This window comes from Conger conger, chromosome 6 (genome assembly GCF_963514075.1).
Source record: "Conger conger chromosome 6, fConCon1.1, whole genome shotgun sequence".
Taxonomy (NCBI): Eukaryota; Metazoa; Chordata; class Actinopteri; order Anguilliformes; family Congridae; genus Conger; species Conger conger.
Window position 1 is genome coordinate 59751626 of NC_083765.1, and position 16238 is coordinate 59767863.

At 44.7% G+C, this 16238-nt stretch overlaps 1 protein-coding gene across 5 annotated transcripts in view; it reads left to right on the top strand.

Annotated features, from left to right (window-relative positions):
- LOC133130694 (PHD finger protein 21A-like) overlaps positions 1-7996 on the top strand; it is an 80912-nt gene extending 72916 nt beyond the window's left edge. For 4 of the 5 annotated variants that reach the window (XM_061245467.1, XM_061245465.1, XM_061245468.1 and 1 more), the window contains 9 exons: positions 1364-1516; positions 2208-2259; positions 2353-2432; positions 3209-3266; positions 4608-4774; positions 5502-5657; positions 6171-6246; positions 6496-6599; positions 7149-7996. In XM_061245467.1, coding sequence (XP_061101451.1) covers positions 1364-1516; positions 2208-2259; positions 2353-2432; positions 3209-3266; positions 4608-4774; positions 5502-5657; positions 6171-6246; positions 6496-6599; positions 7149-7598 — 1296 coding nt within the window. In that variant the 3' untranslated portion in view covers positions 7599-7996. The remainder of the gene's footprint in view (positions 1-1363; positions 1517-2207; positions 2260-2352; positions 2433-3208; positions 3267-4607; positions 4775-5501; positions 5658-6170; positions 6247-6495; positions 6600-7148) is intronic. The other variant, XM_061245466.1, reaches the window with a different exon arrangement.
- The last annotated feature ends 8242 nt before the right edge of the window (positions 7997-16238 follow it).

Genomic DNA, 16238 nt, shown 5'->3' on the forward strand with positions numbered 1-16238 from the left:
TGGGTCACAGATAGTAGCACTAGGCCTGAGGTCACAGATAGTAGCACTAGGCCTTGGGTAAGGTACGAACAGTGGAGAAGGGCCACGGATAGTAGCACTAGGCCTCAGGTAAGGATAGTACCACTAGGCCTCAGGTCACAGATAGTAGCACTAGGCCTGAGGTCACAGATAGTAGCACTAGGCCTGAGGTCACAGATAGTAGCTCTAGGCCTTGGGTCACAGATAGTAGCACTAGGCCTGAGGTCACAGATAGTAGCTCTAGGCCTTGGGTCACAGATAGTAGCACTAGGCCTGAGGTCACAGATAGTAGCACTAGGCCTGAGGTCACAGATAGTAGCACTAGGCCTCAGGTCACAGATAGTAGCACTAGGCCTGAGGTCACAGATAGTAGCACTAGGCCTCAGGTCACAGATAGTAGCACTAGGCCTGAGGTCACGGATAGTAGCACTAGGCCTCAGGTCACAGATAGTAGCACTAGGCCTTGGGTCACAGATAGTAGCACTAAGCCTTGGGTCACAGATAGTAGCACTAGGCCTTGGGTAAGGTACGAACAGTGGAGAAGGGCCGCGGATAGTACCACTAGGCCTCAGGTAAGGATAGTAGCACTAGGCCTCAGGTAACGGATAGTACCACTAGGCCTGAGGTAAGGTAAGGACAGTGTACCAGGCGCTATGCCAAAAGCGTAGCCTTGAAAATTAGCACGACTTGAGTCCCTTTGAATGGACTTTGAATCACTGTACTGTACAGCATCACACAGCTCACCTTATTCAGATGAGTTGAACTAGCAGTAAGCCTACCTTTGGCTCCCGGTTATTTGTAGAGCAGGTATCGGGGTGCATAATGAGTAAGTTCTGGGTTAGGGGCCAAAACCGACTGCGAAGTGTCTCCAAATGCACCTCATTTTGTTTATGCGAATGCTTTTCTTCTTCTGTCTGCGTGAGTGATGCATATTCTCCAAGGAGGCTTTTCAAGGGTGAAGATTTCATTAAAAGATTATCAGTGGTCAAAAGTTGGTGCTTGTGCGTTTAAATTTCTGCAAAGATGTACATTTATCAGAAGTTTGGGGCTGCGCTCCATTCTCCCCCTCTGAGCCAAGCCTGCCTGTGAAGTCTATAATTCTGTTCCCTGTGGACAACGTGCTCCTTCCAGTTTTCCTTTCATATATTGAATTAGAGTGCTTTTCCAGCATATTAATCATTAAATGCATTTCAGACCACCTCACGGTAATAGCGCTGTTTTAAAATCCCCTCTCTGCGAATATTTAATAAATGCTTTGCGGGGAAACGTTCTTTTTATGCTGGACATTAAATTAATTGTGATGAAAATAAAAATGTGTGAATTTGCATTCCAAATACTTTGTCAGCTGGGCACTAAGGAGGCGAGATGTGGCCGCTTCTCCTTTCAGACTGTTAAAGTGCAGGGCGGGGCAGATCGAAAGGCCACAGCGACCACCCCGTCCTCCCCCTCCACTCCTCCTCCCCCCGCACCCAAGTCCAAACACGAGGAGAGCCCCCAGGTAGGCCTGTGCTGTACCCCACAGACTCTGCTTTCCTGCTGAAAAATCTGAAATCTGAAATTTGAAACAGCTGGTAGCCGGTTGACCAGTTCAGACCAGCTCCATACTTGACAGCTCAAGCTATGTTTTAAAACCGCGGGTAGCTGGTAATATGAAGTTGGTCATAGCTGGATTTTGTTTAGCTATGTAAAAGCTGTAAAAAATTAAATGCAATCAAGAATTGAATGACATTGTCACAAAAAAAAAAAAAAAAGAATTGGTATTAGAATAATTGGTAGGTTAAAAACTGGATCGACACATTATGACTTCATTAATATTCTGCATATGCATTACATTGAGAATAGTTGTAATAGCATGTAATGACTCATAAACATATTTGTTTGCTGATTTTCTAAATATAATATATCATTAGTAAATATTAATAATTAATTTATAGATTTGTGGGTTTTTTGGGTAGCATGAGAGTTGCTCAAGGTAGGCTTGTGCAGATACTGTATGGTTGAGCAGTTATGTGAATATTAAATATTTCTGGCACAGTGGTGAAGAGGGCACCGTGTACAGGTGTCGCCCAGCTGTGGGTCTCTCGCTTCACGTGAAGCGCGTGAGCCACGTCTGAGCCAGGGCTGACGAATCATGTTCTTCAATTTCATCAAATAATCACTGAAATGAGTCCTTGTGATGTCTTCCTCAGAAACTGGCCTTCATGGTGTCTCTAGGGCTGGTGACACACGACCACTTGGAAGGTAACTGAATTTTGAGTGAATCCCTGTTGTTTTCAGCGTCATTTTGAAAGGCGTGTTTTCTAACCTCGCCCTCTTTCCTTCGTGACGGAGCAGAGATCCAGAGCCGGAGGCAGGAACGCAAGCGGAGGACGACGGCCAATCCAGTTTACAGCGGGGCGGTGTTCGAACCAGAGGTACCCAAAATCTCCCACGGCAATGCAGCTTGAGAACGGGCAGAAACTATTCTCACATTACATTATTACATTATTGGCATTTGGCAGACGCTCTTATCCAGAGCGACGTACAGCTGATTAGACTAAGCAGGAGACAATCCTCCCCTGGAGCAATGCAGGGTTAAGGGCCTTGCTCAAGGGCCCAACGGCTGTGCGGATCTTATTGTGACTATTAGAACCACCGACCTTGGGTGTCCCGGTCCTTTACCTTAACCACTACGCTACAGGCCGCCCCAACCCATCTTGAATATTACATCCCTGCTGAAAAAAACAGCTGGGACTATGAACTGGTTTAAAATGGTTTCGGTTTTTGACTCTTCTAGCTGGTCATAGCTGGTCTTTGGCTGGTCAAAGCTAGTTAAGGTGGGAGAGTAAGCGGGTGGTCAGCTGGTGGACTAGTATATAGGCTGGTCAGCTGGTTGACCAGCTAAGAGTGTCGAAAAATAGTTAAGGCTGGAATTTTCAGCAGGGATGAATCCCATCCGTCTACCGTTAATTAAACTTGCTATCAAATTAGCCTCGGTTGAAACATGGCTATCAACAAAGGCCGGTGTGTATTGTGAATATGCACCATTCTTCTTCATGGATAATATGATCAGATATTGATATTGATATTGATCATCGCATATGAGTTCTTTGAACCGCAAGCCTCTAAACCGCGTGCGCTATCTCAGATGAGCGTGTCTGCCCAAACGCTAACGCAGAGCATCGCACTAACCCCGTCTCCCCATGTACAGCGCAAGAAGAGTGCCGTGACCTACCTGAACACCCTGCACCAAGGCACCAGGAAGAGAGGTCAGTGTGAATGGCGTCTGCTGCAGCTCGGCGAATCCTGACAACGGTGTTAGCGCGGAGTTAGCACAACGTTAGCACGGCGTTAGCACGGCGTTAGCACAGTGCCGCGTCAGCCTTGCAAGAGCTCTCAGGACAAGCTGGGCGTGCGCAGGCCAGATGGAATTGCATTTCAGAGGCACTGGATTAATGAAAGGGACAATAGTTCAGATAGCTGGACTACTTCAAGTAGTGAATTAAAAAAACTGAATTACACTTATGTGGGGATTATTTCCTCTCAGCCGTGCACTGGGAAAAGTAATGGCACCATATGTTATGTTGAATTAAATTGTCACAAAGTGTTAATAGTTTGTTTACATCATATTTAGTGCCGCATGATTGGGGGTGTAATTGGATGCTGGTGTACTTGGAGTAGCCATTTTATTCACTGCACACAATCGCAGATATGAGTGCACTGCCACTGGCTGTGTCGGTTGCACTGGGCACAGTAATTATTTCCCTGTTTCTGCCTGCAGCTTCTTGTGTGTTTGGTGTTACGGTATTAGATTAGCGGTTAACTCTTTCACCTCTTTTCGCTTCTTCGGTTGCACTGACCAGCTCTTCCCAGCTCTTCGCTTGCATTCTGTCCTCCCCGCCGCCGTGCGGTACACACGCACACACACACACACCCACACACACACACACACACACACACACACACACACGTGCGGACGTGTCCTTCCACTGAGACCGCTGGTCTTCAGGTCCCAAGTGCATGTCACAGTCCGCAGACGTCACACAAGCTGGTATGACCACAGCCAGGCACAGTCGCATAAGGGCATCAGAAAGCGTGACGCTGTGACTGAAATTTCCCTCAATTTCCTCAATTCACAAATTTTACTACTCAACAGAATTGTATGAATCACATAATTATACTTTTCCGCTCAAAAAAGATTAGCATTGATTGGAAAATGAAGAAACATGTACTTGTTGGTGTGAATATTTTGACTTATTTAAAAAAGAGATTGCACATTTCATAAACACAGGTAAGAATGAGTGACAGTTACAGCTTTCCTTGCCCCTGCGCTGCAATTGGCTGTCGGCTCTGCTCAGTAGCTCCTCCCATCGGCGATGCATGTGGCCGTGTAGTCTCCGCCCCTTTGCACTAACTCTGCCGTCTACCTCTCCGCCTGCTCTTCTCTCCCCCTCCACGCTAGCCAATGAGGACCCCTTGTCAAAGGTATGTCACACAAATGTTTTTTTTTTTTTGTCCCCCCCCCTTGTTTCCATTTTTTCTTTTTCTTTTTTCCTTTCTTTCTTTTTTTTTTTCTTTTTTGTTTCTCGTCTGTCTCATTTCCGCCCCAGGTCGCCCTCCCAAATACAGCAGCGTTCCTGAGCTGGGCGGCCTCACCCCGAGCTCCCCCTCCAGCTGTCATCCCGCCTCCCCGGCCCCCACCAAGCTGGAGACGGGGGGCTGTCACTTCCCCGCCCACCCCCACACCCTCCCTCTGCCCAGCCCCAGCTCGGGGGATGTAAGTAGCTGGTGGAGTAGCTCACACTGTAGACCAACCAGGAGTCTCCCCCCCCCCCCCCCCGCCCCCACCCCCGAATCAGGCCGCCCCCCCTCTCTTTTCCTGGGCCGGGCTCTTGTTACCGCAGAGCCACACACCTCCCTCCCGAAAACAAGGGCCGAGCTCTACACACCTTTATTGATTTTTTTCTTCTTCCCTCAGTGTTAATGTACCATTACATTCATTGTCCATTATTTTTCATTATTTTTGTTTTGATGGAGTCTGCAGCCTTACAAAGTGAACAGTCTTCCCCCCCCCCCCCCCTCCCCCAGGGCCCGTGACTGAAGATATTTCTGTCAACGTCCCCTATGTGATTGACGTAGGCTTGTTGTGTTGGAGGTGGACTTAAGAGGTTTTATTTTTGTCCTTCTCTGATCTCCCCCCGTGTTCGTAGAACGGCTTGCTGTTGGACTGCAGCGCTCTTTAAAGGCGGTATAAAAAAGACGGGAATAAAACCAGCCAACGGCTGTGTTTAAAAAAAAAAAAAACCAAAAAAAAGTTTTAAAAATTCAAAAAGGGAGCGCCACACAGCCCAAATGGCCGCACAAGAAACGGACAAGCCCCAAAAACACAGTTTTATAAAAACCCTGGCACCCGCCCTCCCCGATTCCCAGCCACGCCTCTCCATCTATGATTGGTCTGGGCTAGCGCGGCGGTGACACTGATTGGTGCAATTCCCTCCTGACAGGGAGACATCCATGAGGATTTCTGCACTGTGTGCAGACGCAGTGGCCAGTTGCTCATGTGTGACACGTGCTCTCGTGTCTACCACCTCGACTGCCTGGAGCCAGCCCTGAAAACCATTCCCAAGGGCATGTGGATCTGCCCTAAATGTCAAGACCAGGTAAATACAGCTTCTGCTGAGGTGACCTTGCTTTTTTTTGCCCGTGTTACCCCTCTTCCCACGCCTCTGCCCGCCAGTCCAGAGTCCCACCACAGGCCTGTTCATTTTTGGGGTGGAGGTGGAGGGGCCACCTCGCAGCTACCCTTTGTCCCCAGTGTGATGAAGCAGACCCCAATAATCCCCTGCGTTTTTGAAGGTGATAAAACAAGACTGTTCTGTGCTTTGTAAGTTCCAACATGGTTTTTCCAAAAATCTGTTATTTTTTTTCCTTCTTTGGTTTCTTTGTTTTCAGTTTCAAGGGTTCATTTGTTCTGTAAGTGAGAGACGGCATTTCATTCATTTATGTTCATCCTCACCCTTGAAACGGGTGAATGTTGGGATGAACATGGGGGGGGAGGTCAGTCCCCTTGTCCATTCTGTGGTTTTCTGGGGAAATTGTGGAATGGGTTCGCTTTCCTTTCATCTTGAAACCAACTGTCATGACGATAATGTTGTTGTTTTTTTACATTTTAGATTTTGAAGAAAGAGGAAGCCATTCCTTGGCCAGGAACCCTGGCAATTGTCCATTCCTACATCGCATACAAAGCAGGTAGAGAACCCAAGCATATGCCGTTGTTCTGAGCTAATCTTCCTAGTTATTCAAATTCAGCCGTTTTGATCGCCCGGGAGTCATTTTTCTACCAAGACAAAGAGCTTGTGTTACCCACCCGAAGCGGAGACTGTCGATGTCCCCTTTCTTCCTGTGAAACCAGACGCCTCGGTGGCTTTTCCTGTGTGCGTGTGTGATTTCACCCTTTCTCCCTCTCCCTCCCTCCCTCCCTCTCTCCCTCTCGGGCAGCTAAAGAGGAGGAGAAGCAGAAGTTGGTGAAATGGAGCTCGGAGCTGAAGCAGGAGCGGGAGCAGTTGGAGCAGAGGGTGAAACAGCTCAGTAACTCCATAACGGTGAGCGTCGGCCGGCCTCCTGCCCGCGTACGCCAGGTTCCTCAGCCTCTCTCCTCAGTCAGAGTGATGCTCCCTCGCTCATTCTAGCCTGTTATTCAGTACCTGCAACAAAAGCCCCGTCCTCAACTCAATCAGCAAGAACAAGTTTGTGTTAGAATTTGGATTTTTGGTGAAGAGGGATTTTCCTTTTCATGTTGGTGGTGGCTCCTTGGTTGTGACTTTTCTTGCTCGTTTACTTTGTTCCTGTGGCGCTGAAACTGGATGAGGTTAATACTCTGGCAAGGTCTGGCTTATCGGCCACTCTCTCTTCTGTGGTATTTTCAATTTAATGTCTTGTTTTGATGTCTTCTGTGTTGTTTGTAGTGAGTAGTGAGTAGTGAGGCTACTAAATTCTCTCAACTCTCAATTTTCTCAACCAAAGCCAAAAGGCCTTGGGATGTGGGTGGAGCCACTTCATATTGGGCTTGGGACTGGCACGGTTAACTACGGCTGCTAGGCCGGACTCTTAGAGCTCTTTGGTAACGTTTCCCTCTCTTCCTCCGGCCGTAGAAATGCATGGAGACCAAGAACACCATCCTGGCCCGGCAGAAGGACATGCAGGCCTCGCTGGAGAAGGTGAAGGGCCTGGTGCGTCTCATCCAGGGCATCAACCTCGTCCAATCCCTGCAGGCCCCGGAGGCTGTGGCCAATGGCACGACGGACTGCGTGAGCGGAGGCGGGGCCGGGGGCGGGGCCGGGGGCGGGGCCGGGGGCGGGGACGAGGGCTGCGGAGACGGCGATGACGGCACGGGCGACAAAGAGGCGGAGAACGACCCCGTCGGCCAGCCCAGCGCCGAAGACCCGGGGCCGGCCCAGGAGGCCCAGGAGGCCGAGGAGAAAGTAGACGAGAAAGTAGACGTCACAAACAGCAGCAGCAGCAACAACAACAACCTCAAAACTTCAGAGCCTTCCCCAGCCCCCGCGCCCACCCCCGTCGACAGCTCAGACAGCGCAAAATAACACCTGCCCCCTCCCCACACAGGACAGGAACCTCCACCCCTCCTCCCCCACCCAAAACATCGGAGAGACAGCCCACTTGCACCCTGGAATGGTGCCCCAAGTTGCCAATCAATATATATGTACATATAAATATATATATATTTTTTGTTTTGGTTTTTGTTTTTGGTTGTTGTCTCGTATCGTTGGACTGTCAACCGTAGATCTGCATCCAGAGTGCCAGCCTTGGGAACAGGCGAGGACCCCCAAAAAAGAACAGAAAAAATAACAAGGGCGGCTTTTGTACCAGCGTCATGCCAATTAAAACACAGAAAAGAACACGATGAATAATAATAGAGATGATGATGATGATTATAATAATAATAATAATTTAAAACATCACACCAGAGTGTGCCTGCAACAGTTGCCCCCCCCCCCCCCCCCCCCCCCCCACCTCCACACCCCACACCCCCAAGAGCCTCTTGCGTGGATTGCTTTTTTTTTTTTTTTTTTAGGTCGTCTTCGATTCGGAGGGAGTTGGGTCTAAAGATGTCCAAAGACCGTTTGCCATGGAGCCCTCCCCCCCTGCCCCCTCCCTCCCCTCGCGCGGAGAGTGAAAACCAAAACGACGACAGCACAGCAGCCAGAGCAGGAGCGTCAGTATTCATCCATAGTGTGTAACTACCGCGGTATTGCTGTATTTTCAATCCCGAGTTGGATTTCGGGCAACGATTAAAGAGGACGAATGGCGATTTGAGCCCCACACCTCCCCAATACCACCTCATCCCATGAGAAAAAACAAAACAAAAAAAAACAGTCGGTAATATTAGAAGGTTCCAGAGATCACACCTCAGGCACTACCAACATCCACTGTAACTTCCACTTCCTGTGGACCCCGACGCACGGGACCGGAGAGGACAGGAGCTGGCGGCACGGGCTGCCAAGCGAAGGAACTCGGAAGTCATGAGCGTGTAGCAACAGACCATGCATGGTAATTTCATAGGAAAAAAAAAATTGTGTCAGTCCAATGTAGTGAGTGAGTCATTTTGTGAGTCAAGTGTGTCAACTTTCTGGGCGACGGTTACGAAAAATGGAAAGAAACGCAAACTCGACAAAAAAAAAAAGAAAAAAAAGGTTCAATTCCTGGGGAGTTGTATACAGGAAAAGATTCAGGTCTTCCTCATGTTCAGAAACATCAAAAAAAATTTGAAAAGTGCTTTTTCTGTTTGATAAAATCATTTCTAATAAAAGGTGTTAGAACTGGAATAGTTTCTGTAAATATTTTTTTTAAGAGATGATATTTGCATATAAAGTCTTACTTATCTGTCAAATTCTGAACTGCCAAATGCTGTTGGACCCAAAATCTAGCAGGGATGGATCTTTTTTTCAATATTAACAATAATGGAAAATTTGTACCGCAAGTCCCGTGGAAAAAGGGCATGAATGTTGCACCACCCTCAATTCAAATTTACAAAATAAGAGTAGAATTCTTAATATCTGCCCAGATTTGTAATATCTAGGGGTTAGCAAATAATGTTGGGGATTGGGGGGTGGGGGGTGGATGGAACCCTGGAATTAAAGCACAAGCTTGTTGCAGAAATTTGAGTCGAGTAACATTGAATAGCACTTTTTCAGCTTCGAAGCATTCAGTGGAACAGGGATGGAGATTCTGCATGTCCTGTACATGGTTAAGTGTGTCCATGGTCCTTTTTATGGCGTGTTGAAGCCTGCCATTCACTTACGACACACAAAAGAAATGCGGAAAATGTTGAGTCGCTCTTCAGACCGTTCTGCCGGTGGAGAGTGCTGCTGGTTAATGGGGTGAAGTGTACGGAGGAATAAGTAAAAGCCCTCTTTTCTAAATAATGCCACAGAGAAGCTCATAATTTCCTTTTCATGAATAAGCGTCCCTAAAAAGCTTCCAACAGGTTATTAGTGTTTTACAGGCCTAATTGAAACGGGCATTCGTATTAAATCAGAATTTCAAAATGCATCATTCAAACACTGGCTATGGGTAAATTGAGCCCCCCCTGATTTCAGTTATGCAACTGGACAAGCAAGCTTTCATCAGACTTGGAGCTTGAGGAAACAGAATGGAATTGTGGGATTTGTAGTTTCAAGTTTTCGTTGACCTCTCCAGTTATTGAGTAGCATTCCCTTTTTCATTTCCACATCGCGTGACCGCTGTTGACCTGTAAGAGTACATTGAATTGGGTCACTGTCCTGGACAGAGCTGGTGCCACAAATATCATGTTTATATCAATTTCCATGTCATGTATCCATATCCCATAGAAATCCTCATTTTGTTCAGGCAAACAGAAAGTGGAAAAACAGCTGCCTACCTTCTGTCATTTTAAAGTGTGTGAGATTTTGTAGGAAGAGTTCCTCCTGAAGGAAGAGTTCCTCCTGTAGAAAGAGTTCCTCCTGTAGGAAGAGTTCCTCCTGAAGGAAGAGTTCCTCCTGAAGGAAGAGTTCCTCCTGTAGGAAGGGTTCCTCCTGAAGGAAGGGTTCCTCCTGAAGGAAGAGTTCCTCCTGAAGGAAGGGTTCCTCCTGAAGGAAGAGTTCCTCCTGTAGGAAGAGTTCCTCCTGAAGGAAGAGTTCCTCCTGAAGGAAGAGTTCCTCCTGAAGGAAGGGTTCCTCCTGAAGGAAGAGTTCCTCCTGAAGGAAGAGTTCCTCCTGAAGGAAGAGTTCCTCCTGAAGGAAGAGTTCCTCCTGTAGGAAGGGTTCCTCCTGAAGGAAGGGTTCCTCCTGAAGGAAGGGTTCCTCCTGAAGGAAGGGTTCCTCCTGAAGGAAGAGTTCCTCCTGTAGGAAGAGTTCCTCCTGAAGGAAGAGTTCCTCCTGAAGGAAGAGTTCCTCCTGAAGGAAGGGTTCCTCCTGAAGGAAGGGTTCCTCCTGAAGGAAGAGTTCCTCCTGAAGGAAGGGTTCCTCCTGAAGGAAGAGTTCCTCCTGAAGGAAGAGTTCCTCCTGAAGGAAGAGTTCCTCCTGTAAAGTGGAGCGACGTGCAGGCCCTGTCATGTGACGGGTGGAACTGACTTTTTCCCAACACATTTCCGCACCTCAGGCAAAATACAGTTTTCCATTTTTAAGATGCATATTTTCATGTATTTTTAGAACTACTTTGTGTCCATGATAACAGCTGGAGTGTTGGAGGGGAAATTGATTTGGTATAGTATGAAATTGTTTGAGTTAATCCAGTGGTACGATACTCCAGGACGTGTGACCGTGGAAGACCAGGGTCAGGACTGGAGAATGTCTTATTTAAGAGTCCAGGCTAAATGTGTGTCGCTCAGCTTCACTATTTTAAACAAGGAGGAAGAGAGAGTCGCTTCAAACCTGTATTACCTTTCTGAAGGAAAGCAAAGAAATACGCATGAACAAAGTTTAAAAATCCAAGTGAATCACCGAGTTACATAATACTACATGTGGGGCACTGTCAAACCTTCAGGCACAAAATGGAGTAAGGGCTTATATTTAGTTTATGTAACCTTTCAGTACACACTTACTGTGTTTTTCTTTTGGGTTGAATTGTTTCCAAATTCATGCTGGACAACCTATCCGAACTTTGAAACCTGCTGTGACTGCTCTCCTTAAAGTGCATTGAAAAGGACATATCTTCACCCCTGAAATAGCAGTGCTACCTCACAGGATTTTTCCCATTGGTTCCCGACCTTCCCATGTTTTGCCGGACGCTCAGGTGTCATGAGAATGGAGCACGTCTTTCCATCGATCCCTCTCGTCTTTTTTTCCCCCCCATATATTGTTTATGCCGAGTGCCTTCTACCCACTTCATACTCATTGTAGTGTTTCAATTTGCACTGGTTCTGACACATTTCTACATATCCATAGTGTACGGACAGGCTAAGAGTTTCCTTTTGCTTGTTTTGCTCATTTGTTCATTTAAAAAAAAAAAAAAAAAAAAATTTTTTTTTTTTTTTTTTTCCAGTCTCAATCTTCCCGATGCTTCCCTGCAATTTTACCCACTTTTGAGAAGGCAGAAAACAAAACAGACAATTAAGCACAATAGCAGCTTCTGGGAGGAGATGCTCTCATTTACTGCTGAGAAATAACCACAGGCCTATTGTGGACCTGTCGTGGCGCTGGCTGTGTGGATTAATTATGTCCGGTGTGTGTTGCCGTTTTCATAGTAGTGTGGACACCGCTCCCTCTGTCCCTCTGTGGTTTGATGCTGTTGGGATAAATTGTTGTGTAGCAGTTGCCTTAAGACGTTTATAACTTGTCCTAAACACGTTTTGTGTTCAGAGTATTGTGAGTATGTTTCTTTAGTCTGTGATCACAAGTGACATGTGAGTCCGTTGAATTCCCGAGGTAGGCATGTATGAATGTGTGTATAACCGTGCGTATACGCATGCACACGCGTCTGCCAAAAACAAATCACGTGTTGCACAAAGGTGAAATCATTCTTTGTAACAGGGCAGGGGGACATGAGTCTACACTTAAATGGAACGATTTGTTTTGAGTTTGTGTGAGAATCGGAGGTGTAGTGAATTTCTGCTTATGTGACTGTCTCCTCTGGCTTTGGTATTTCAACTGGGGATAGTGGGTTGTAAGTATAATGATTCAAATGGATAGATAATGCACAATACCTTGCAAATTAAATGCAAATTAATTAGATGCAATTGTAAGCACGAAAAATAGGTTTGATTTACACATGTTCTGATGCACTTTTTTTTGAGCGCATTCAAAGTATTATTTTCATTAGTTGGCCTCTGAAAGGCATTACTATATACATCTACATAATGTATGTTGTAGAAATCTGGGCGATTATATTCATTTTCTGAATCGGACAGCCCGTACCTTCCCAGAGATTTCAACGAGCGATTACATTGTATAAATGCTCTAGATTAGTGATGTTCCTGTGGTCACAACTTTAATGTTTTTTGTACGTTCTTAAGGTTTTGAATGAGGTCTACTTGTTTTCCATTCTGTAAACTTGGATAGATACAGTTACGGTGTGCAGATATTGGGTCCAGCCAATGAAATCCTGTTGGGGAGTTTAACTTCACAGTAACCCAATTAGAAGGCCTTCTCACCATGTTACTTCAGCTCTTCAGTCAGTTCGAATGCCTTCTTATGCAAGTGTTCTGGGGAATTTTATTTAGTTTTTAATATGCATTTATGTTAAAGTGTATTTTATTCAAACATTTTTGAACAGGTAATTTCAGTTTTGTTTTTTTGTTTTTTTTTATGGCAGCAATATCTTTTGCTAAAACTGTTTTAGAATATACATTTTAAATGATAATTTCCTAACTGAACAAACTGATGAGTTAACTGGCACTTCCAGACCCCTATAAATGCTGGAAATTGTGCACAGAGAAAAGTGTGTATAATTTGATTTCATGAACTCTTGACTTTTCATTCAGCAAAAAAAAAAAAAGAGAAAGAAATAGACTGAGCTCAAGGAAAATGAGAACCTTTGAGTTTTAGTTAATTCCTCTGAAATATCGGTACTCTTAATTAAATTATGCCTTTGCTGATGCATCATGCTGAATGTTGATCAGCTTAATTTGTTTGGAAAAATGTGTTGGGGGTAGGGGAGGGGTCTAAGATGAATATTGTGAAGTACATTGTTCTGTGTGAAGATTTAAAAAAGAAACAAAAGCCACATTTTGTATAAATTCATGCATCCATGTTCAAAAACTGATGTACCCAAAGAATATCTCAGTGCGTGTTCTGCTGTTTGAATCTCATCCAGCTATTTCAGCTATTTAATATGCATTTTCATTCATGCCAGCCAATTTTTTTTTATTTGACCATGTGAATTTGTGCTTCAGCTGAGCATTTAAGTCCCCATTCATCACATTTTTTCCCCAAGGGAACTAAGCCCTATAGCGTTCTACATCCATTCCATATTACAACATTATTGGTCTTCACAGACGATGTCCAGTCCGGTCAGCTTATGGCTTTCCTGCTGGGGTGGGTCATTTGATATTCTCAGATATTTACAGCCATTGTCAAATGGCATACAGAACAAGTCAAACCGTGTGGAGCATTACTATTACAAACAAAAAGCAAAGGGACATAATGGTGCATTCTAACTTGCATAGGTACATCTGTACAAAGAAGAGGTTGATAGACTTTAGCTCATCATCTGGTCGGTGCGTTATATATCCCGTTGACACCATTTCTCAGTATGGTCCCATTAGCTCTCATGATGTATCACGTCACACCTGTGGCCTTCTAGTTTTATTATGTCTCATCTTCACAATATTTGTGCGATCTCCCAGATGTTCAACCACCTGCTACTTCTTACCTCATCATAATTTTGATTGGAAGTCTCATTGTAATTGTGGGGGGGAGGGACAAAAAAAATGAAAAGGTACAAAAAATGATAATCTTCCACTTTGTTGAACAGAAAACAAAGACGCATTGTAGCGATGGGAAGAAGCAGAGGTACGCCTGATGTGCTGAACTATATGTAAATGAATTCCACAATCTGCATATTCAGATTGGGTTTTTTTTTTTGGTTTTTTTTCATAATTATGAAAAAGGAGTGTGTTTATTTTTCCACTTTTGTTACAGATCTTTTTTTTTTGTTTGTTCGTTTGCCTGACATTATTAGTGAGCCGCTGAGTTTCTTTGCCTCTCTCCTGTATTTGAGCCTTCTCTGTGATAAGTTATTTGTATGCAGTGTTTAGCAAAATACTCTAGAGAACATTGGAAGCAGAGGAGATTAGGAGCATTTGATCAATTTGTATTTATTTATTTTACCATTTTGCTAAATAAAATAACAAAAAATCAAGCCCGCTGTGTGATATTGTTCTTTCATTTCACTCCCAGGGCTTGTGTTTTGTATTTTTGTAATCTCATTGAATTCTTTCTTGTCAGAATGGGAATTACCCCCCACTGAATTTCATTTCCTGCACCTTCAGCATAATTAGTATTAATAACCAGCTTTTTTAAGTAGACAATGGACACAATTCAATCTTTCTCTCATCATATTCTGAAGTATTGTGGTGGTGTTTGAATTCTAAATATGAAGTGCCCAGGAGTTCAAATAAAATGCAGCAATACCTCATTTTGTTTACTATTAAGAGCTTGTGCCCTGCTACCACCTGTACAAAAAGGGCTTCAGTCACTGTGAATCACTGTGTCGCATGTCTGTATGAAACCCAGTATCTAAATGATTGTGAAGAGGAACCAATAGAATACAATGCCAAGATTTGCAGTTGTCAACTAAAACATAAAACACCTTGCATAATGCTAGATGGTACAGGAAAGGTAAGGATGATGCTTCAGTTGTGAAGACTTCTGAATGGTTTGCTTTCTGAGTACCTGAGGTTTTCTGTGACTATGAGTTCACCTATAAAAAAAATAAAATAAAATTCACAGTTCTATCCATGTGATCCTCACTCATAAATTTCCATCAAATGTAATCGGACCATAGCTCAATGATATGACATGCAACAAGGGGTGTGTTTGAGAGTGGTCACTGTGTGGCATGGCTAGCCAGGACATGTAGTGGAGGCAGAAACACTGGGGGTTTTCAAGACCAGGCTTGATACGGTGCTAGGTACCACCTAGCTTTTAGGTAAACTAAGCATTTGATACATTTGATAGTGGTAGGAAAAGGTGAGAGTTGCTGGGCTGAATGGCCTGTTCTTGTTATTATGTTGTCTGTACCTACATAGTATTATATTGTATTCTTTGATCATAAGTTCAGGGCCTCAAATCAAAACGACCAAAAACAGACCTCAGTATTCCACAGAAATGACTCAACATGTGGAATGGAATTTAATCCATAGGGAGCCATTAAAGATCTAATGTGTACCTTACTTAACTGTCCCAAATCTACAAGACAGTAAAAATAATTTGTTATTTAGCTGATGCTTTTATCCAAAGTGACTTACAGTTGATTTAAAAAGCCGTTTGAAAAGCCCCACACAGTTCAGTACCATTCTGAAATGTATGTCGGGGGGTAAAAAAACACCATGACGAAATTGATCAATAAGACTGCTGTGGAACCTTCACTTGAATTTCCTGACTTTCAAGCTTTGGCAGCCCCGTCAATTAAAATGGATTTCTGTCTGGAGATTGTCATGCAGCGAGATGCCTTCGGCAGTAACAAAGCAGCATAGCAGAGTGGAGACCTGTTTTGGTGCCGACAATTTGCAAGCAATCCAGGATGGCAATCACTCATGTTAACTCTTAGGACTTTGCCTACTGCCCTATGGTTCTCATGGGTGTCCATAAGATGGGTGAACACTCAAATAGAAAAAAATAGCCCAAAGGCTTATAGCACAGCCTTACCCTGATTTATTTGATCCTGCAGATCCGAAGCAAAAATCAGACAAGATCAGGCATGAGAAAGTGGCAGTTCCCCTCCCGCCTCGCAAAGAACAGGCAGAGTGCAGGCACCCTATTGCCCAGAAAAGTCACACTTACAAGATGAGCTAGTCGGGAGTACCATCCCACAACCTTCCCTACCTGGGTGGAGCTTTTAGCAAATTATAAGTGCAATGAGTGCACAGCTCTGCTGGGGGACTGCAGAAATGAAATAAATGAGCACAGGCGCATGCTAGTGTACAGGAGATATATATATTATTGTGGTGGACAGAGGGATGCAATGTTTTTTTTATGACTTTACCAGTCACTGAAATGTACTTCATGGCCAACACAGGGTTAATATTAATTTGGCCTTTCTTC